At 41.8% G+C, this 24,529-nt stretch overlaps 1 protein-coding gene across 1 annotated transcript in view; it reads right to left on the bottom strand.

Annotated features, from left to right (window-relative positions):
- Positions 1 to 24,529, bottom strand: part of LOC138370389 (mucin-7-like) — a 156,296-nt gene that overhangs the window by 10,814 nt on the left and 120,953 nt on the right. The window contains exon 2 of the mRNA XM_069334742.1: positions 18,536 to 18,634. Within this exon, the coding sequence (XP_069190843.1) occupies positions 18,536 to 18,634 (99 nt within the window). The remainder of the gene's footprint in view (positions 1 to 18,535; positions 18,635 to 24,529) is intronic.

The following is a 24,529-nucleotide window of genomic DNA, read 5'->3' as shown; positions in this document are numbered from 1 at the left end:
ACAGACCAGAGGTGGACGAGCAGGGTCCGGAGGAGGAGGAGGAGGAAGAGGGGGAGGAGACAACCGAGAGGGGTAGGCAAGGAGAGCAGGAGGAGGGGAAGAAAGAGGGGAGAGCACCTCAGCAAGGGCAGTAACCGAGATGGGGCTGGGGGCCAAAGAAACCTCCACACTAGGAACAAGGGGTCTACCACCAAAGCGGGAGGGGAAGGAACGATAGAATCAGACAAAGATAGGGGGCGATGAAGAAAGTGAAGCCTTTTTACCTACTGGGGAGGAGGAAAGGTTTAAACCAATAAATAACCAATAAAGGGTAACCGACGGGTTCTCACAATCAAATATTTATATTTGATGTGGTGCTATGAATTGGAATTCGAATTCCCAAGAACAGCCGTCATTTCAAAAGATTACATCAACATCAATCGTATAAAGCAGAACATAGGTGAAAAAGAATGGTTGAAGGGTTGACATCAAGGACCATTTTCTATAAAATAAATAATTTATTAATAACAAGAGACTAAACTACTACAACATCGAGTTTACTTTACGTTAATGTCCATTCAGTGGCACTATAACAAACAGCTAAATAGCAACCCTTGCTGTGCGGCTGCACACTGAACTAACCTGAACACAGGTGTGACCACTGACGACGCAATATTGCAAATAAAAAAAAATTCACAGACTAAGTTACACCACAGAAAGTGATTCGTTACGTTATTGTCTATCAAGTGGCACTTGCAACACAGCTATTCAACAGCCCCTCGCACTGCGGGCTGATTACATGAACTAATTGAACAATGATGGATGACCACTGATGACACAAGCTTGCAATCAATATTGTCACGGCTTCACGGTGAACAGATACTATAATCACAATCTTACAGGTCCTCCAACCATAACAGGAGAGACCCACGTAACTAGGCGGGTAGTCCAACAGTGACCCCCCCCCCTATCACAACCTAATGTGAACACTCTTTGCAACTCCCTGCAAGAAGTTGCACTGTAAACAGTAAACAAAGCCAGGCAAGGTGGGATTCTGGGACACAGCTCCAGTAATCCCTAAGTTACTTTACTCTCGTCACCAGACGATAAACAAAAGAAATTGCCTTAATCAATTACAAAATTCATTATGTGATTAATTACGTTAATTGACTGATCACAGCAGTCAGCAACAAAGTACTACGTTAATCACAAACACTTGTCTCTCTTAGACAACAACATGATGGTACTCTACGTTAATCATTAACACTTGTCTCTCTAAACACAAGTCAATTTGTTAACAATAACTCAAAGCCTCTTACATTACATCACACTTGACTCCTTGCAAGTATTCAGTGAGTAATTCCTAATTAATGTCAAACGGACCACTAATTACATCCCCATCGAGTTACGTTAACTAAGCCTACCACTAACTTGGTAGCTTCTCAACAGTCATGTCAAAATTTACTTTAATGTGTGTTAATTACCATAATTAACCCTGAACAATTAATTAACTGTCACCAGGACTGATAATTAATCATACATAAATACGTCTCACTCCGCACTGCCCAAGCAGGTCTTATCAAACACTGAATTCACGGGCGAGGAGTTAATTACTCCACTAATTAACAAGAGTGCATCTTAATTAATCCACTGTCATCAGACAGGATATGATTAATATAACGAGTTATGCTAGCTCCATGACCTCGCTTACCGAGTCATCTGAATCATCAAGACCCCTGACGTTAATTACTCCACTAATTAACATGAGCCACTAATTGCTATACCCCAGAAAGGTAGTTAGTCTCGAGCAAAATTACGTTAACACAAATACTGACAGACTCTGAGTTCCTCTCCCACTATGTGAATTCATGATGTGAATGCTAATTACATAATTAGCTAGAGTGGTCAATTAGTTGTCACATGGACAATTAATTGCACCAGAAACATATCTCAACTAGCTCAGTACTGTTCCCTTAACAGCTCTCTCACTCATCAAGAAATGTGCACCCCTTATAAAGTTAATTCCCATTAATTAACTCACTGAATCCTTAAGTCCACAACACAACTTAAAGAATACAAAATAACCCCAGGTTACATAGGTCACATTTACAGTGGCATGCAAAACAACATAAATGCACAGCCCACATACGGTTGCAGCTTCTGCAACACGTTAATTACTGTACCCACACAATAATGACACACAGTTAGGCAACAACAAAAGTATACCTACATTACGGCCCCCTCTAATCTTGCAACAGTTGCAAGGGACTACTGTGTGCAATCACAACTACTTCAGCAAGACAATTTACGTTAATATAAAACACCGTCGCTACGCGGACAGCTGACACTAATTTTCATAATTAGGCTATACTAATCAATTGCTTGCTCTCATTAAGTACTGTGAATTCCCCTGAATAATCAAAGGGACCTCCTTAAATCCTCAACACAGCTCCTAGGGGCAGTAATATTACGAATACCTGGTTACAACTCTGCCCAAACCTACAACATAATGATGCCGTCAGCATACCCCACATGCTAATGACATCATTAGGCAATCAGTCAGCATTCACATTTGCTGACTCACTGCACAACACCGTATATATATATATATATATATATATATATATATATATATATATATATATATATATATATATATATATATATATATATATATGCGAACAAGCCTGAATGGTCCCCAGGACAATATGCAACTGAAAACTCACACCCCAGAAGTGACTCGAACCCATACTCCCAGAAGCAACACAACTGGTATGTACAAGACGCCTTAATCCACTTGACCATCACGACCGGACATAATGAGGTGATAGCCTAAGCTATTTGAACCACCCCACCGCCGGCACTCGGATAGTAATCTTGGGCATAGCATTTTACCAAATCACCTCATTCTTTGGGGCACACGTGAGGAACACAAATGCGAACAAGCCTGAATGGTCCCCAGGACAATATGCAACTGAAAACTCACACCCCAGAAGTGACTCGAACCCATACTCCCAGAAGCAACACAACTGGTATGTACAAGACGCCTTAATCCACTTGACCATCACGACCGGACATAATGAGGTGATAGCCTAAGCTATTTGAACCACCCCACCGCCGGCACTCGGATAGTAATCTTGGGCATAGCATTTTACCAAATCACCTCATTCTTTGGGGCACACGTGAGGAACACAAATGCGAACAAGCCTGAATGGTCCCCAGGACAATATGCAACTGAAAACTCACACCCCAGAAGTGACTCGAACCCATACTCCCAGAAGCAACACAACTGGTATGTACAAGACGCCTTAATCCACTTGACCATCACGACCGGACATAATGAGGTGATAGCCTAAGCTATTTGAACCACCCCACCGCCGGCACTCGGATAGTAATCTTGGGCATAGCATTTTACCAAATCACCTCATTCTTTGGGGCACACGTGAGGAACACAAATGCGAACAAGCCTGAATGGTCCCCAGGACAATATGCAACTGAAAACTCACACCCCAGAAGTGACTCGAACCCATACTCCCAGAAGCAACACAACTGGTATGTACAAGACGCCTTAATCCACTTGACCATCACGACCGGACATAATGAGGTGATAGCCTAAGCTATTTGAACCACCCCACCGCCGGCACTCGGATAGTAATCTTGGGCATAGCATTTTACCAAATCACCTCATTCTTTGGGGCACACGTGAGGAACACAAATGCGAACAAGCCTGAATGGTCCCCAGGACAATATGCAACTGAAAACTCACACCCCAGAAGTGACTCGAACCCATACTCCCAGAAGCAACACAACTGGTATGTTCAAGACGCCTTAATCCACTTGACCATCACGACCGGACATAATGAGGTGATAGCCTAAGCTATTTGAACCACCCCACCGCCGGCACTCGGATAGTAATCTTGGGCATAGCATTTTACCAAATCACCTCATTCTTTGGGGCACACGTGAGGAACACAAATGCGAACAAGCCTGAATGGTCCCCAGGACAATATGCAACTGAAAACTCGCACCCCAGAAGTGACTCGAACCCATACTCCCAGAAGCAACACAACTGGTATGTACAAGACGCCTTAATCCACTTGACCATCACGACCGGACATAATGAGGTGATAGCCTAAGCTATTTGAACCACCCCACCGCCGGCACTCGGATAGTAATCTTGGGCATAGCATTTTACCAAATCACCTCATTCTTTGGGGCACACGTGAGGAACACAAATGCGAACAAGCCTGAATGGTCTCCAGGACAATATGCAACTGAAAACTCACACCCCAGAAGTGACTCGAACCCATACTCCCAGAAGCAACACAACTGGTATGTACAAGACGCCTTAATCCACTTGACCATCACGACCGGACATAATGAGGTGATAGCCTAAGCTATTTGAACCACCCCACCGCCGGCACTCGGATAGTAATCTTGGGCATAGCATTTTACCAAATCACCTCATTCTTTGGGGCACACGTGAGGAACACAAATGCGAACAAGCCTGAATGGTCCCCAGGAAAATATGCAACTGAAAACTCACACCCCAGAAGTGACTCGAACCCATACTCCCAGAAGCAACACAACTGGTATGTACAAGACGCCTTAATCCACTTGACCATCACGACCGGACATAATGAGGTGATAGCCTAAGCTATTTGAACCACCCCACCGCCGGCACTCGGATAGTAATCTTGGGCATAGCATTTTACCAAATCACCTCATTCTTTGGGGCACACGTGAGGAACACAAATGCGAACAAGCCTGAATGGTCCCCAGGACAATATGCAACTGAAAACTCACACCCCAGAAGTGACTCGAACCCATACTCCCAGAAGCAACACAACTGGTATGTACAAGACGCCTTAATCCACTTGACCATCACGACCGGACATAATGAGGTGATAGCCTAAGCTATTTGAACTACCCCACCGCCGGCACTCGGATAGTAATCTTGGGCATAGCATTTTACCAAATCACCTCATTCTTTGGGGCACACGTGAGGAACACAAATGCGAACAAGCCTGAATGGTCCCCAGGACAATATGCAACTGAATGGGTTCGAGTCACTTCTGGGGTGTGAGTTTTCAGTTGCATATTGTCCTGGGGACCATTCAGGCTTGTTCGCATTTGTGTTCCTCACGTGTGCCCCAAAGAATGAGGTGATTTGGTAAAATGCTATGCCCAAGATTACTATCCGAGTGCCGGCGGTGGGGTGGTTCAAATAGCTTAGGCTATCACCTCATTATGTCCGGTCGTGATGGTCAAGTGGATTAAGGCGTCTTGTACATACCAGTTGTGTTGCTTCTGGGAGTATGGGTTCGAGTCACTTCTGGGGTGTGAGTTTTCAGTTGCATATTGTCCTGGGGACCATTCAGGCTTGTTCGCATTTGTGTTCCTCACGTGTGCCCCAAAGAATGAGGTGATTTGGTAAAATGCTATGCCCAAGATTACTATCCGAGTGCCGGCGGTGGGGTGGTTCAAATAGCTTAGGCTATCACCTCATTATGTCCGGTCGTGATGGTCAAGTGGATTAAGGCGTCTTGTACATACCAGTTGTGTTGCTTCTGGGAGTATGGGTTCGAGTCACTTCTGGGGTGTGAGTTTTCAGTTGCATATTGTCCTGGGGACCATTCAGGCTTGTTCGCATTTGTGTTCCTCACGTGTGCCCCAAAGAATGAGGTGATTTGGTAAAATGCTATGCCCAAGATTACTATCCGAGTGCCGGCGGTGGGGTGGTTCAAATAGCTTAGGCTATCACCTCATTATGTCCGGTCGTGATGGTCAAGTGGATTAAGGCGTCTTGTACATACCAGTTGTGTTGCTTCTGGGAGTATGGGTTCGAGTCACTTCTGGGGTGTGAGTTTTCAGTTGCATATTGTCCTGGGGACCATTCAGGCTTGTTCGCATTTGTGTTCCTCACGTGTGCCCCAAAGAATGAGGTGATTTGGTAAAATGCTATGCCCAAGATTACTATCCGAGTGCCGGCGGTGGGGTGGTTCAAATAGCTTAGGCTATCACCTCATTATGTCCGGTCGTGATGGTCAAGTGGATTAAGGCGTCTTGTACATACCAGTTGTGTTGCTTCTGGGAGTATGGGTTCGAGTCACTTCTGGGGTGTGAGTTTTCAGTTGCATATTGTCCTGGGGACCATTCAGGCTTGTTCGCATTTGTGTTCCTCACGTGTGCCCCAAAGAATGAGGTGATTTGGTAAAATGCTATGCCCAAGATTACTATCCGAGTGCCGGCGGTGGGGTGGTTCAAATAGCTTAGGCTATCACCTCATTATGTCCGGTCGTGATGGTCAAGTGGATTAAGGCGTCTTGTACATACCAGTTGTGTTGCTTCTGGGAGTATGGGTTCGAGTCACTTCTGGGGTGTGAGTTTTCAGTTGCATATTGTCCTGGGGACCATTCAGGCTTGTTCGCATTTGTGTTCCTCACGTGTGCCCCAAAGAATGAGGTGATTTGGTAAAATGCTATGCCCAAGATTACTATCCGAGTGCCGGCGGTGGGGTGGTTCAAATAGCTTAGGCTATCACCTCATTATGTCTGGTCGTGATGGTCAAGTGGATTAAGGCGTCTTGTACATACCAGTTGTGTTGCTTCTGGGAATATGGGTTCGAGTCACTTCTGGGGTGTGAGTTTTCAGTTATATATATATATATATATATATATATATATATATATATATATATATATATATATATATATATATATATATATATATATATATATATATATATATATATATATATATATATATATATATATATACGGTGTATATATATATATATATATATATATCTATATATATATATATATATATATATATATATATATATATATATATATATATATATATATATATATATATAGTTTGAAAGAGTAACTCAGGTATTGGTGAACAACGGATATAGCAACGCGGAAATAAACGCTGCTATAAGAAGACACTTGGACCGTTGGTATAATTCAGAACCTAGAACAGAAACCACAACACCCCCAATAAAATTATATTACAAATCAACCATGCACAGTGAACATATAAAAGAGGAAAGAATAATGAAAGAAATAATCCGTAAAGGAGTAAAAAGCACTACTCCTAACCAAAACATAAACCTGATAATATTCTACAAAACCAAGAAGACTTCCGAACTCCTTATCAAAAACAGCCCGAAGCCGACGGAGAACCCTCTACAGCAGTCAAGCGTTGTATACATGTACACTTGCCCCCACGAAGGATGTAACCTTCAATGTAAGTACATAGGTATGACGTCGACCAAGCTGACGAGGCGTTTGACATGCCATCTTCAATCTGGTGCCCCTAGGAATCACATGAGACAAGCCCATGACATTACTCTAACAAGAGAAATGTTGAACAAGAATACTTGCATAATAGACAAAACCCAAGATTCAAGAAGATTACAAATTCTTGAGGCAATTCACATAAGAATAGAGCGACCTACCATGAACACCCAAATCACGGAACTATTTACTCTACCCACCATGAGAGTAAGGACAAGACAAGAACATATCGATGCCATCACAGAAGACAATGTCCAACATAACAGGCCAATTACACTGGATTAATCTTTGTGTTTAGATAGGAGATGCCTCGTATGGGCCAATAAGCCTTCTGCAGCCCCTATGTTTATCCCTTATGTATCCCCCAATGTTTTTCACCTTCATTGTATTATCACCTGACCTAATGCGGGTATAAAATCAACTAGTATTGTAAGATCTGTTCACTTGAGAATGAACCATGGAGGTTCGAAACGTCGTGCAAATTATACAAATAAGTGTAATACACTCTATAGTAAATCACTTCTTTTCTTCACCTTAAAAGTACGAAAATGAGTTTTGGAGAACTCCTATTCCAATTAAGCCCTGATGCTAAGAAAATAGAGGGATAGAAGCCCTAAACCAGAAAATAATAAATACAGAATATGCGGTCATATTCAATGAAACATGTTTGAAAGAAAACCTGCTGCCAGTATACATACTTGTACTGGTATGTACAAGACGCCTTAATCCACTTGACCATCACGACCGGACATAATGAGGTGATAGCCGAGGCTATTTGAACCACCCCACCGCCGGCACTCGGATAGTAATCTTGGGCATAGCATTTTACCAAATCACCTCATTCCTTGGGGCACACGTGAGGAACACAAATGCGAACAAGCCTGAATGGTCCCCAGGACAATATGCAACTGAAAACTCACACCCCAGAAGTGACTCAAACCCATACTCCCAGGAGCCACGCAACTGGTATGTACAAGACGCCTTAATCCACTTGACCATCACGACCGGACATAATGAGGTGATAGCCGAGGCAATTTGAACCACCCCACCGCCGGCACTCGGATAGTAATCTTGGGCATAGCATTTTACCAAATCACCTCATTCCTTGACATTACTTCAGTTGCATATTGTCCTGGGGACCATTCAGGCTTGTTCGCATTTGTGTTCCTCACGTGTGCCCCAAGGAATGAGGTGATTTGGTAAAATGCTATGCCCAAGATTACTATCCGAGTGCCGGCGGTGGGGTGGTTCAAATAGCCTCGGCTATCACCTCATTATGTCCGGTCGTGATGGTCAAGTGGATTAAGGCGTCTTGTACATACCAGTTGCGTGGCTCCTGGGAGTATGGGTTCGAGTCACTTCTGGGGTGTGAGTTTTCAGTTATATATATATATATATATATATTTATATATATATATATATATATATATATATATATATATATATATATATATATATATATATATATATATATATATATATATATATATATATATATATATATATATATATATATGACAATGTCAGACCACGGAGGAAAAATGAAACAGGAAATTTCCTTAAGTACTTTCGTATATTAAATACATCTTCAGAAGGTCATTTTACAGATCGAGTGATGGGTATAAATAGGCAGGAAGGAGTGGTGAAGTAAGGTGAGGTACAATACTTGGACAACGCAGACGGCCCATTGGCCCATCAGATGCACCCAATTGACACATCCGATGTAGCCCAATGGCCCATCTGATACAGCAGACATACAAGCATAATATATAGGTAATTATAACTTAAAGAAGTAAATATATACAATAAATTAGTGAGACAAATGTTTTTCAATGATTCTACTTAAATCGCCCTTTAGCTGATCTATTAGAAATGGATCTAAGTTATATAGACCACTGCTAATATTCAAATTACTTTCTTTGGTGATCTGTATCAAAGCAGATTCAATTATGTTTCTGTTATAGGTGCTTTTACAATTTGTTATTGAAGAAGCACTCTCCCAATCAATTTGGTGAGCTTTTTCTGACAAATGCACACTGTCTTGCATTTTGCACTTGCAGTGTGCAAGTGAGCTACTTGCACACATGGGGCTTGCCTCAGGCTGGCTGGCTGGTGCCCACAGGCATACACAACGTGGATGGGAGAGCACCCACAACCCCCATCATACCAGAGCATGCCTCGCTCGTACACCGGGTGTGATAATGGCCGGCGTCACCACATGGCGGACACAGCAAGGTGGAATTCAAAGTCCAACAGGGGCTTGTAATATCACCACAATTACACTAGGAGGCCCTGCCCTTATTCCACCAATTGTCCGTTAACATAGACAGGATACTCGAACCCGATGTGAGTAACCATCTGATACACCATGAGGCCTGCCAGCTGCCTCATGGGTGAACACTGTCTCTTAGATTTTCACTTGTTCCTTCTGTACTCCTTGGCCCCATTTCCCGCAAATTGGGATTCGACACAACCCATGATAGCAGGGGTACCATGCACAATGAGTAATAAGGATGACAGAGCGATTAACGGTGGTGGTGGTGGCAGATGCCGCCCCCCACCTGGAGACACCTTCTTAACTCGCCGCCCAGCTCAGACTGAAGATTTTGGCAGCATAGGGGAACTCAAATGCCCATTTTCCCCCTACCTTGTCTTGACCAATCAGCACAAAGCCGGCACAACCCCTCATGCCGCTTCCAATTACAGCCGTTTGCACCTAAAACTCGCCACGAGGCTGAGGTGCCTAGACGAATCACAGACGCCCTCACCATGAGGCGTCCCGTGACGTCACAAGGAGGGAGGCCTATGACAGTGGCGCCATACCTCACATGGTGGGGGAGGCGACGTTCACTCGTCTGTCCCCCAACCTCTAAAACCGTTGGCGAGTCAAGTACCCACCTACACCTCAATTCTCAAATCTCATTTTCCCAGAAAACAGACTAAATTCTGTAACTCTCTCAACAGAGCAGTCACAGACCTCTGGCTAGTCTTAAACGATGGTTCTTAGCATAAGCTTTCATCCAACACCACACAAGTGCATGTAGTTAGAAAACTTCTTGTCTACAGTCCCTAGAGCAACTCTAGCCTAACCCTTAAACCGCTAGGGGTCCAAATGGAATTAACACCCACAGGCGCAACAAAAAAAAAACAATTTTTTTGTCTTTCTTTTTAATCTCTTTATTTGTGTTCCCTAAGCACGGGAAAAATAATAAAAAAAAAATTAATTACACTTGCACACGTAATTACACGTGGACGTAAATGAGCCCAGAAGATCGTCGATGACATCACGCCTGATCTTCGCTGGACCGCTGTGCGCCCGGGGGTGAGTCAAGCGCGACAGAGGAGGAGCGCGAGTTGCCGCAAATTTATTTTCGCATTATTATTTACAGTATTTATGGAGTATTTTAGACCCATTTTTTTCACCGGTGTGGTTCAATATGTTCTCACAAGATGATTTATAAACATAAAACTGTTGTCAATGTATATTGTATCCACATATTATTGTCACAAGTATTTGCACAAAAATGTCTTATTTCACAATAAAATATTCAATTTCTTATGATTTATTTCCACTATATACACTCACTTATTCTGTATTTACATGTCTTGGCACCAGTCTTGGACATTTAGAAGTCATCATGATTGTGATACTCGTTAAAACATTGGACATGGCACAGAGGGACCTGACACGCTGTGCACCAAGTCATCACCATTTTTCTTTTCTGTTCCCTTTTGGTTGTTGACCAGCATACTACACACACACGCTGTCCTACTGCACGCTTTCCAGTTGGTGGTAAAAACCTGAGATTGTGTGTCAAAAAGGCATCCCTGTAAGCGAGCCTGGGTCTTGGAGCATGGTGTAATACTGAGTTCAAAATGGGCCTCTGTACACCAGGAATTACTTTGCCAATCTTCTGTAGTAATTGTGTTACTACAGTAAAATTGAAAACAAACAACTCCACTGCCCCCACCATCATATCACATTTATCCACCAAACGCATGTTGATGTTATAGTCCAAGACACAATTTGGTTTATAGATTAGTTCTCTGGTGGTTCTGGTCACCTTGCCACTGTCCAGCATTGTTCCAGAGTGAATGGTGGTCAACATATTCACTTCACGCCTGTCTTTCCACCGCACTGAAAGTATTCCACCTGTTTTTCTGAGCTCGCAATCACCAACCTGCATAGCACCTGGAAACACTGGCATTTCCCTTCGTTTTGCCTTCACTGTGCCACACACTCCAGTTCTATTATCAAGCAAGAACCTAGTTAGCAAGGATCTGGTATAATAGTTATCTGTGTATAATATGTGCCCCTTGTTCAGATATGGTGCAGGCAGTGACTTCACAACACTACCTGAGAAGCCATGTTGTTCATTAGCAGGAATGTCTACATTTGTACCCGTATACATTATCATATGTAATACAATTACTGTTTCACAGTCACAGAGTACAAAGAATTTCAATCCAAATCGGTGGCGTTTGGAGGGAATATACTGCTTGAAGGCAAGACGTCCTTTGAAAAGCACAAGGGATTCGTCAATCACAAGCTTCTGAGCTGGTACGTAGAAATCTCTGTACTTTCCGATAAGTTCATTCAGGACGTACCTTACCTTCCAAAGCCTATCATTATCATTCCTGTCTTCATCATTTGGAAAGTGAAGACACCTGAGGTTTATCGCAAATCGATCTCGAGATATATATTTGCCGAACATTGGTGTTGGAACAGTATAGTCGTTGCTCCAATAATGGTCCATTACGTGTTTGACACAATGTTTCATCAACATACACAGTGCCAAAAACACATACATTTCACCTACAGTCGTATCTTTCCATCGCTGCGAACGTGAATAATCGGATAACTCCTCCTCATCAATGAGATCACTCGCATATTTGTTCGTCTCATGAACAAGATGTTCCCCTAGCGGCTCATCAAAATATGCAGTAAAATAGTCCATTCACATATATCTGCATCTTTGTCAGGGAAAATGTCTGTAATTCCAACATCCAAATTATGAAAAACAGGAATTTGTGGAACAAAATCTGTCCCATCACTCCACACAAAAACACCGGGTGTTTTTCGAGAGCCAATAACGGCACCACAGCGAGGAAACCGTGGACCAGGAGCTGAAGCATGTCTAGGAACAGTAGGGGCGGGCAGGGATGGTGATGGAAAATCCCTCGATGTTGAGGGTCTTTGCTCATGTGTTGCCATGCGGTGCCGCATGGCTTGGCCAGATGCTGCTGACGCGACAAATTGTCGCTTGGCAGTCGCTTGGCAACACCGCACACTCCTCCACTGGCACTAGCGAAACTATTTTCCGATTCTAAGTCACTAAAACCGGAAAATGATTCACCATTTTCAGAATCGTCGAGCAAAACATCAATATCTTGCAAGGGAGAACATGAACTGTGTGGCCTTGCACAAGTTGGGGTCGAGTGAGGGCGAGATGCTAGTCCTAGCCCTGGTGGAGCCAGCATGTTCACACTCGTCGTCGGTCGTATCCACCTCTGAGGGCTGTGTGTAGTCATGATCAAAGTCTGAGTCGTCTATATCAGACTCATCACCATCCGGAAAAAATTAGGAGTAATTTTGTCCTCGGCCAGAGGTCGCGAGGAACGCCTCGCTGAGCGGGGTTGGTCGTAGGAACTTGACGCGCTCGCCATGGTGTCCGCCGGGTAACTGAGGTCTGTATACAAAGGGGACCCATGCTGGATTTTTTTCCCAGGCGGGGTTTGTTTATGGTCGGTAGAGGCTCGCCGATGACTACCCCTATCCCACGTGGGGCATTTAAATTATAGCGCTAGGACACGAAATCATATATAAATAATGTGCGCGGTTTCGGTTTTGTCACTGATATATATATGATATGTGTGGTTTGAGGGCTAATCTAGAAAACTAGAAAAAATAGCCGAGGGAATTTTCATTCCCTCACAGCAGCAGGCCTGTTGAGAAGTGCACTCCAGCTTAGAGTGACCCTCGCCACCACACAAGGGACAGAATGAGATAGGACTAGAGCATTTGAGGGCACCATGCCCAAACCTCCTGCACTTATTGCAGAGCCAATGAGATGGAATATACTCCTGAACGGAGCATCTGACACCAGCAAGAATGACAGAGGGTGGAAGGGTCCTACCATCAAAGGTAGTCTTCACAACCCGAAGGGGCAGACGGCGATGACCACGAGGGGGACGATTAAACGTATCCACCTGAAGGACAGAATGACCCTGGGGCTCAAGGATATTTATTTATTTATTTATTTTATTTATTTATATTGTGACAGGAAAGTGTAGAAGTGTAGGTGTTCGGCAGTCCTTATAATGGCTGTTGTCAATGCCTATCACATGTTAGAAAAAAAAGATCGACTGCTTGGCTGTTGTCTGTGGTAAAGTAAGGGAAGACACGCAAAACACATTTTATGAATAATGAAACTTTAATTAACTTTAAAAATTATGAATAAGACAATTCCTTGGCTATGTACAGTGCAAACCAACAAGTAAAAAAATATAACATAAAAATTAAGAAAAGGGTGACGTTACTCTACAAATAAAATAAGGACAGAAAAATGATTAACAGGTGCTGAGAATATAGCGCTAGCTGAGAACCTCCACCAATAAACAGAGCGTATATCAGTTGGTTGTTCACAGCTTGAGAGCACAAGGATATTCTAACTTCAATGACTGGTTCAGGCCCAGACATCAGCTAGGTAGAGGGCGCTGAGGTGCAGTGGTGTAGATGTCGATTCACCAATCAGAAGCAGGCAGGCTGGAAATGGTAGTTTGGTGATCGGCGACGAGGGAGGGTGGAGAGCGAGTGTGATTATACGTTTGCGCCTGGCAAAACGTATTTGACTCAATATTTACTACACTTGCTTGTAGTATTTAGACGTTTTAGATGTACTGAAGTAGCTTGATGGTAGGAAAGAGCAGGCCTAATCTCTCTTGAAGGAGATTATCGTAACTAATATACAAGAAGGTACATTGGGTTTGTGAGAATACATAGCATAGTATTTACAATCTTGTAAAGCCTCTAGTACGCGCAGCGTTTCAGGCCGGTCCTTAATCTAACAGATAATTTTAATTAGGTAAATTCTAGCAGAATTAATATAATGATAACAAATACATCGCAAGAAAAAAGATATGCTTGATATCCTCGTGGCAGTCTGAGATTTCTAACACCAGTTGCAACATGGTTCGAGAGAACAGTGTCAACACTGGCATTTAACCGAGCGTTCTTGGAGACCTGAACAAGGGTCTCGCCAATGCAGGATAAGGCGGCCAAGCCGGTGGCTGCATCCTGAGAAGGAGCAGCAACGACACAGGTATCAAGGCAGGTGGGGTTGCAGATAACAGAGGCATCTACTGAATCTACAAGATTCCTATGAAGGGAAAAATCGTCAGTAGTATTCGAATCAAAAGGATGGAGGTCAAAGTACTTAGGCCACGTAGCAGGACCAAACAAAGCATGGAATGAATTAGTATGGGAAGGGAGCATACGAGAGCGGCCGTGGCGGGGACTGCGATGAGAACTTTTAGAGAGAGGTGGGTCATAAGGCGCAGTAGTCACAATCAGAGAAGGAGCCATGCAAGGGGACGAAGCGGTCACCACAGCAGGCTTGGGGCTCAACCCAACCACAGAGGAGGGAGGGGAGCAGGGAGGAAGAGTCCAGTCTGGGCCTAAACCGGGCCCTGTAGCAGGGACTACAGAGCTCGGTCTTCCAGGACGGTCCAACTCAGGGGACTGGTCGCCAACCCCATGAGACTGGGTAAGAAAAGTCGTGTCGTCATCCATGCAGCAAGCAATTTCAAAGGTTTGGGACCTGGAACCAAGGGATACCACCTACCAGGGCAGCTAGGGAGGCCGAGCGCGGGCTAGTGCTGGACGGGTGCGTCGTCCCCAGCGGAGCTCCCCCTTTTCAACAAGGGAGTCCTACTACATCGTCCATTCTCCCACACTGGTGCTAAGACCCATTCCCCCTATCGCCCCAGCCTGGACACCCAACCATCCACTCAGCGCGGCCCTTCACGGGCTACCCCTCCAGCGGGTGGTCCGATGGCTCACAAGGCCCCTACGTGGTGCCCTTTAACACAAACACCACCTAAAGAGGGGACAAAGGCAACCCACACCGGTCCCAGGGAGGTGTTCGTGAGCCCCTCACCTTGACAAGGAGGCACCACAGAAGGGAAGAAAGGTAATAGTCAAAAGGGTCAATAAAGTGGATATGCAGATGGTGCCACCTAGAGGACCGTATTTCACTAATAATGATAATGTTAGTATGTTATTATGCTGCATTTTATTATATATCACATAAATACATTGCCCAATGGCAATATTTCATATGTCCCTTTGTACGAAAATCTCACAACCACTTATTTTCCCCGCCTTATTTCTATGCGGATTCTTTTGTGACTTCAACATCTTGGAGAATGCATATCCGATACTAAGCATGTGAAGTTGGAATGAAATTGGTCAACATGTTAATTAAACAATATCTGTTACCGGGCTGGCACGCGGTTTACTTAGGGGTCATGCACCCGGCGTGCGGGCGAGCGTGCGGGCAAGCGCGCGGTGACACCTAAATGTGTATACTCGTTTCAGCTTTCTCACGTTAATTCTCGTGCTACGTCGCTCGTTTTGGTATCATTGTGTTCGCAATTAAATTCCCAACAGGTGTGTATAAATATAATGTCCAAAAGCCTGGCGTGACCCCCCAAACAGCAAAGCCTAAAGTCGGCAAAAGTTACCCGTGAGCGCACAAAATCCGTAAAATGTGCATACTCGTTCCATTTTTCTCACCTTAATTCTCGTGCTACGTTGCTCGTTTTGATATCATTGTGTTCGCAATTAAATTCCCTACAGATTTGTATGAATATAATGTACAAAAGTTTGGACTGCCTCCCCAGCAGAAAAGCCTAAAGTTACCCGTGAATGAGCACCAATTTGAACACTGCAACCTAATGTGTATACTCGTTCAGTTTGATAACATCAATTTTCGTGTTACGTTTTCATTTTGGTATCAAATTGTTCGCAATAAAAAGGCGCGTATTTTAAAACTAGTCCCATAATAATAGAGCAATAACTGGAATTTTAACAAACATTTTAATTCTGGAAGCTCATCATCACAAAATTATTTATATCTTTCCAGTGTTCTGACATAAATTTTTGTGTCACATCTTTCATTTTGGTATCAAATTGTTCGCGACGTAAAGGTGCGCAACTTAAAACTAGTCCCAACATAATAGCATAATAAATAGAATTTTAACAAATATTTAAAAATTTTGACCAAAAGCCTATTTATAATCATATAAGTGTTCGGACATCAAGTTTCATGTTACATCTTTCATTTTGGCATCAAATTGTGTGCATTCTAAAGGCGCTTATTTTGGTACTATCCCAAAGTCGATTGGATGAAAAATGAATTTTATACAAATATTTTTTTGTAGTGGACGCAAGTCCGGTCCAAAGTTAGCATTCAGGAGAAAAATAATGGACGCGAGTCCGGTCCAAAGTTACCGATAGTGTATTAATCAACCACAGGTGGCAGAGGTTGTGACTTTTTTTAGGGGGGGGGGGTCCGATTTATTTGCAGATTTCAAACTCTATTCTCTTTGTCTCTTTTGGTTGTATTAATGAATGAGAACCAGATTGGGGTTCTATCACTTATGTATGGACATTAAAGTTACTGCAAAATACTTGCTTCTTATCCCAAACCAATCCCTATACTTTGTTTTTGGGGGATTATTTTTTCTTTACTTCATTTCATACTTCATTTTCATTTACTTCATATTATTTCAACACATTGATCTACAACTTTCACATATTCGAGTACGAATGCCATGCAATGTTTATTAACACATACAAGAAAATTAATTACTTAGAACTTACATAGTCATTGGCGATAACTTCAATTATCTCTAAAACAGGAATTTCAACTTTCAGACTCTGTCAAAAATTCAGTTTCTTACCGATTCTCACCATTTTTACGTATTATGTGCAAAGTTCTTAGTTCTAAGATTTTCTTGTTTTTGTTTAGTCATAAATCCATAACGTTTGGAGTTATAATTTGTTTGCGTCCAAATTTTGAACATATTTGGATGGCAATATTGAAAAAATGTTTTACAGTAAACTACACTCTCAAACAATATTTTGCTATAAGAAACATGAACGTTATATGCCATTCTGAAACCATGATAAATAAAATAACAATTGGTTACATATTAATGTTTTGACACCAAATTTGAAATTGTGATTTCTTTATTTACTTTTTTTTAGCTTTTTTCTGTTCATGGTATGATGTTGATCCATTCGGAAAAAATTGGAGCATTTACCATGAAGATACTATTGACAAAAAATTGTGTTTGAGGAAGTTTTGGTACACAAGCACCAGGCTTAATTGTCAAACTGGTACTTATAAAAATGAAAGGTATCGATTTATTTATTTCCAAACAAAATTCTAGTGGTGTCAATGACTAATTATACTATAGCCCGTGCTACATGGACACTTCGTTCTGAGTAGATGAATCTAAAACAACAGACAAATTGTGAGTCATCATCTACATGGTTGTTTGGTGTGGTCATAAGTGTAGTGTGTGGGAGTGATATCACATATATTGTGCACTGTATGCTACAATGAATATGTTTCAATGTGACATAAACTTGGTACCTTTTTGTTTGTCTTTGTTTTGCGCCCTTATAAGCATTGTGTATTGAGAGACACCATATTTGATGTCTATAATGGTAGTTTGTTATCATAGGTGTTTTGAAACATGTCACACATTAAGTATATTGCAATCGTTTGATGCCATAATTGAAATGTGTTTTGGGACACTATTTGAATTCTGTAACACCTTAACTTGTGTGTTATATGTTCAATACGTGACGTAGTGTTATGTGTCATACATGTAGAGTATTGAGTGATACCATAAATGTATTACGTTGTGTGTCACTCTACATGTTCTGTAATGTGTGTCACTTGAACAATTAGGTAATTTGCTTGCTCATATACATAGTGAATTATGTAGCGAAATATATGTAATATGTTGCACTACATTATGATTATTACTGAGTGCATATTTTTATGAATAATAAATGTTGAACATTTATTGTCTCTTAGACAGGCTGGGGAACTTTGACACCATTAGTACTACATATTATATTATAAAATTATTATATTTTGTTACACATAAGTTTGCTGTGTTGTGTGACATGAGTGTTGTATAATGTTGGGATGCTTAAGTGTGATACTTACCAGACTTATCTGTAGCGTTGACGTCTGCTCCAGCGTTAAGGAGGTTCATCACAGTGTTGTCGTGACCACCTGCAGCTGCCCTGTGAAGGGCTGTCCTGCCTGCCAACAGATACCACAATTGTTATTATTCATGAACCATCATGATTCTAGAGGTTTCTGTGGAGTGTTGAATTAAACCTTCCTTGATGAACCACTTGTATACCACTGAAGTGAAATACCAACTCTAAATATTATGCAAATCGATTTTTCATTGTAAGATTAATTGAGGAATATTGGGTTAAAAAAATTTCAGATTAGATTACCATTAAAGATGTCCAACATCCCACCAGTTCTTATTTGATAACTTATTGCTCATAACGAATGAGCCAGTGGTGGTATTATGTAAATTAATTAAAAACTTTATTTGAAAATGGAAGTATATATTTTTAAAAAGTAAACATGAAAATTACAGTACATTAGTTATACAAGAGAAAATAGTAACAGAACAGAAGTAGATATTGCCATTACCAGGATCAGGAACTAAACTGGAAACAAGTAGAGAAGAAAGCGCCACATAGTGCCAGCTATGTATGTAAATCAGATTAGAAATCAGAAGCGGGGAGCCACATAGTGCCACTCCATATTAGGTCACCCAAGGTGTGTGTGGTAGCAGTTGAAAAAACAGTGAAGATAGGTATCTATTTTGCGCCACTATGATCATGTTCATTTACAGTAAAGTAGCCGCCTATGAAGGGCAATCAGATAAGAAAATCAGAGGCGGAGTGCCACTTAGAGCCACTCCATATTAGGTCGTCCAAGGTGTGGGGCAGCAACAATCGTAAAAACAGTGAAGATAGGTATCTATTATGTGTCGCTATGTTCATGTTCATGTTCATTTATACAGAAAAGTATGACAGTATATTTAAGTAAAAAAAATGAATTTATTTGTATAATAAACACTCAGGTGAGCGGCAGTTACCCCCCCCCCCCACCTCCCTCTATGGGACAGGTGTAAAAACAGGATCCTCGCAGTAGGGGTGGCCCCCCCTCACCACCCCTCCTCATACTTGATGACCTTGAGTGTACCGTAAGAGGGACCCGCCTCCCTTAGTTGTTTTTAAGTTGGATATATTTTAAGCTTTTATACTTAAAGAAGGAGAAAAAAAAATAATCCTGATGATTTATAGATTATATTATCAAAGTACATAGGGTTAAACATAGTCGTATTGTAGGTCATCTCCCCCCACATGATATTTATTAACAAGAGCTCTCCTCCTCGCCCACAAGTCCGTTGTGGGGTCTTCCTCCCCCTCCTCCTCCTGGGACGAAGATGATGACTCATCATCTCCCAGAGAGTGAATGGGATGTAGTGGACCTCCCTCAGGTGACTGACTGCTGACGTCATAGGGTTCACTCTCGCTGGTGGGGCGTTGTCCTTCCTCTCCTTGTGGTTCAGTGACGTCACCACCTTCACTCTCGGTGGACATTCCTTGGGGTGAGGTGTTGGGGTGGGGGTCGGATGGTATGTCTGGGTGACCATATGCTAGGCTAGTGTATTTATTTAGGTAAAAGCGCTTATCATCAAATGCACTTAAACCCCTCTTAGTATTAAAAGTGGTTGCCATCTGCCCCCCTACATTTCTTATTTGACTGTAATTAAAAGTATTTACTACACCATTGCTGTGTAGGGTCTCTTTAAAGTGGTTATGTGTTAAAGATCTTTGCACAGCTCGGGGAATACCCTTAGCGGTGATGAAATTTTTATTGTCAAGCAAAAGCACACTATACATTTTGGGCTTGAGTGCCACAACTTCAAGGATGTGTTTATCTGACACCTCTGACTTTAACAGCCCTAAAACACCCTTTTTAGAAGGATCATACAAGGGGTGAGTTTCAGGAAAATTACTCGTATCCATCCACAAACTAAGGGGTTCTTTCCCCATCTCATTAAAGACATCTTCAGCTAGTAAGCTGAAAATGAAACTGTCTGTATCACTATACACCAGTTGTACCCTATCTGAATAGTGGTTCTTAAGTACCCTGTACCAAAAATGGTACAAGCTGTATTTTGCTAGCTCAAGAATCTGGAACCCAATGTAATTAGGATGAGTAATTTTAATGAATGGTCTGGAACTGACAGACAATAATTTATTGTCACCTAAATGCACCATTCGTTTAAAGCGAGGATTCTTCACCTCTCGTAAAAAGACCCTAGCTGAAGTCACTAGTTTGGTGTCAATGGCATAACGGGCTGGGTTCAGTAGCGTTTTACCAAAAACACTGTTCGTCAGTAATTTGAAGAGTGTTTTCCTATCATTACTGCTGGAGGCATTTCTATTGTTAACGTTGGTTTTAACAAATTCTGCCATAAAATCTGACTGACGGAACTCGTAAATTGCATGTATTGTTTCCACTTCAAGACCTATCTCAATAAATAGTTGTAAAAGGTGAAGAGATATGAAATAATGTTTCTTGGGGAGATGATCTCCAACCAGTTTAATGTTTTTTTTAGGGAGATTTGTAATGTTATTTGTTTCCAGAAGTCCCCTACTAAATGGTGAGATATCCTCCATACTTATTCTCCTATGGTGTAAACAAAGGGGCAGATCGTCTGTTAGTCTAGCTATTTCAGGTCTTAAGAGTTTGGTGTCAATTAAGAGCCAGTACCCTTTGTTAGAAGAGAAAGGCTGTTCTGTCATTATCTTCCCTCCGCATATGAAGGAGTTCATCTCATCAGATGATAGTCTCCTTAGTCCCCCATAGGGCAATTTCTTAGTCATACAACTCTCATAGAGGGAGTTGAAGTCAAGATAAAGTAAGTATGAAGACCTATCCTCCTGGGGGTTAAAAGATGGGTTGACATAGCGATTGTTAGCTCTGACATAACTCCTAACTGCAGTTGTAAAACCCCCTCGTATGTTTTGTGATAAGAGATTGTGCAACGTCACATCTGCACTTAATTCCAGCGATATTCTACCACTTTTCAGGAAGCAGTCGTAGGAGTACCCTGGAAGGCTGCAATAGTGTGTCAATTCTAAAGAATATATATCATTTAGAATTGCCCTGTGGTGTGTAAAAATGTCAGCCAGTAATCCTACATCACACCTCAAATAAATGAGGAGGTAGTCTTTTAATGTCCTACACCCTGAAGCCTCCCATACTAATTTAGAATGTCTATATACGTCCAAAGTTATACCTGATTTGTTTAGGGAGCTGTAGAACATTTCAATAGGAGGGAGTGTTGTGTCATTAAAGCAGCTGATTTTTATGGTATATTCATAAGGGAAAAACTGCTTACCCTTTAAGAGTAGGTGGTGACTCTTTTTGGGCAAACCCTATATCATTGAGTGAGTGAATGTTAAGGGGCTGGCTGAATCAATGTGAGTCTTTGCTAGGGATGAAAGACTACCTGTAATAAAAGCCAGTGAATCAAGAAATTTAAGCTTCCCTATTTCTACCTTAAGATATTTCGTCCCCTGTCTCATGAGGATATTGCTCTTAATATTTGAACCCATGGCAAACTCCCTCAAAATTAAGCCCATGTCATAAGACATATTATGAGCAATTAGAACTAAACTCTCCAGAGCATTCTTGTGGCGGAGGTTGCAGTAATTACATAGAGCTCCAATATAATTGAGCTTTTCCCTAAGGTGATCATGATGTTGAACCCTGAAATTGGAGGGGGTAAATACCTTCTCACAAACTGGCAGTGAGTCTGTCTCCTAAAATGGATCATATCCTCAAGAGACATGTCTATTTCATAATGGGGGAGAGTGGATCTGATAATTTCCCATTTGGTAGCAACTCGCTGCATGAAATGAGTAACACTGTCCCCCCCAAAATAAGTAAATTTATCAATGACAGTGTGGTTCCTATCAACAATTATATAGCTGTATGCTATAGGTCTATGTATGGCTGTAACAGAACCTAGACAATCCTCAGTGCTTAGGACACACTCAAAATCAAAATAGCCCACATGGGAAGGGGGGTAACCTTTCCCCGTATTTTTAAAATGGAGTGTGTCCCCAGGCTGAGGGTAAATAATTTTCTGAGTGATGTCGCAGGAAGATGAGTGATTTGTTAGCTCAGACGAATTTTGATATTCTGAGAGACAGTTTCTACAGAAGGCTGCCTTTCGTTTGTGGCTGCGAGTAAAGTTCCGTAGGAACTTATCGAACTCTTTAATTAGGGCCACATGAGATTTCCCCAATAACAATAAAGGAACAATGACCGAGTACTGTCTGCTACCACGACGACAAAGAGAGACGTGATAGACGCCGTCTGTATGTTTGTGTATTGAATACAAAAAAATGGATAGTTTATTTCTATTCTCCAATTTAGAGATATCCTCCCAAGACAGAGGGAAGGATAAATTGTCGTATTTGACCATTTTCCTAATCCTAGAGTGAGACTCTACAAGTCTCCCTATACGTCTCCACTTCCACCCTTGTTGTGACGCCAGAAAAGCAGCAATGCACTGAATAATACATGTTTTATTGTTACCAGCCGGGTTTGGGTTGAAGACATCATGCCGTCCCCTTAGAAATGGGGGATAAGGGACATAATCCCCCAAAACTGACCTTACACTTGCATTACAGATGACGATTTTGAGGAAATCGACATTATATAATATGAAACCACTCCCCTCTGTTTCTGAAAGGAGATCTTCCAGTCGTGTAATCATATAAGCCACCCAGCTATCAATAAGATTACCCACATCCTCAAGAGTTACCAGTCTAGCGGGTGTTGTTATGAAGTGTTCCCTAAAGTCATCATCTTCTGTGAGTCGTTGTTTCAAAAGTGTTACCTTTACTTCGAGAAGGATTTTTAATGATGAAGTAAAATTGCCATGTCCCCCAAGAGAATTCATGTAATTCTCTATTTCAGATATGTAATAGTCCCTAAAGTTGCTTAGGAGTCCTATAGGGTCTGTGGCGAAGGCTGAGGGGATGGAATATTCCATCCTAGTAAAGAGATCCCCCAGGGCCCCCACCCTATTAATTAAGTGGGGAGTGTCTATAGCATCCTCCTCATCTGGGGAATTTTCATCACTAATTAGGACATTAACTCTATTGTTGACAAGAGGTCTAAGACCACTAGGGCCCGGCTGAGAGATGTCACCCCTATCACCACCACCATCGTCGACATCACCATCATCACCATCATCACTCATCACTTCCTCCCCCCCCCCCTCCCCTCCATTTGCAATGGACTGTCTAACCCCACCTCCACCTAAGGGGTTATTGTCACGCTGTGCTTTGTCATGTTCCTCTCCTACCTGCCTCTGAATCGCCCCTGGAAAATAATAATGATGATAATAATAATAATAATAATAATAATAATAATAATTAAAAGGCAACACCCACTCACTAAACCCCATGACATAAGTTCTCAAAAAAAAAGATTCTTAAGAGAAATAAAGGTGGAGGGTTTATTCACTCACCACGGGGGCATGTTTGTAGATGTTCAGAGGTCAAGTTCTCACACACAGAGGTTCCACAATTATCACAAGGGAAAGTGTGGTGAGGTCTCAAGGTTGTATTTCCACACACAAAGCACAAGAAGCCATCCTCTCTGGAAGGGAGGGTGGGCTGGCGACGTTTACCTAATGAAGGAAATAGTGTATAATTTATATACACTCTCTCTCCCACACTCACGGAGAAGGGGAAAACCCATCTTAATATTTCTCATTTGAATTAAATATCCATAAATAAATAAATAAATAAATAAACAAATATATAAAATACGGTCATACCTCCAGCACAGGTTGTCCTGTGTTCACCACTAGACTGTACACATACAGTTTCTCCGCAGAAGAAACATGTCTAACACCTATGAACAAAGAGATGTGATGAGCCCCATCCACAAATTCTACAAATATCACCAACTTGAGACATCACGATCACGCTTACCTAGAATAAATAAATAAATAAATAAATATATATATATATATATATATATATATATATATATATATATATATATATATATATATATATATATATATTGGAGCGG

The sequence above is a fragment of the Procambarus clarkii genome, chromosome 32, assembly GCF_040958095.1.
Source record: "Procambarus clarkii isolate CNS0578487 chromosome 32, FALCON_Pclarkii_2.0, whole genome shotgun sequence".
Classification (NCBI taxonomy): Eukaryota; Metazoa; Arthropoda; class Malacostraca; order Decapoda; family Cambaridae; genus Procambarus; species Procambarus clarkii.
The sequence above is the reverse complement of the archived record's forward strand: the minus strand, read 5'-3'. Positions and strand labels throughout refer to the sequence as shown.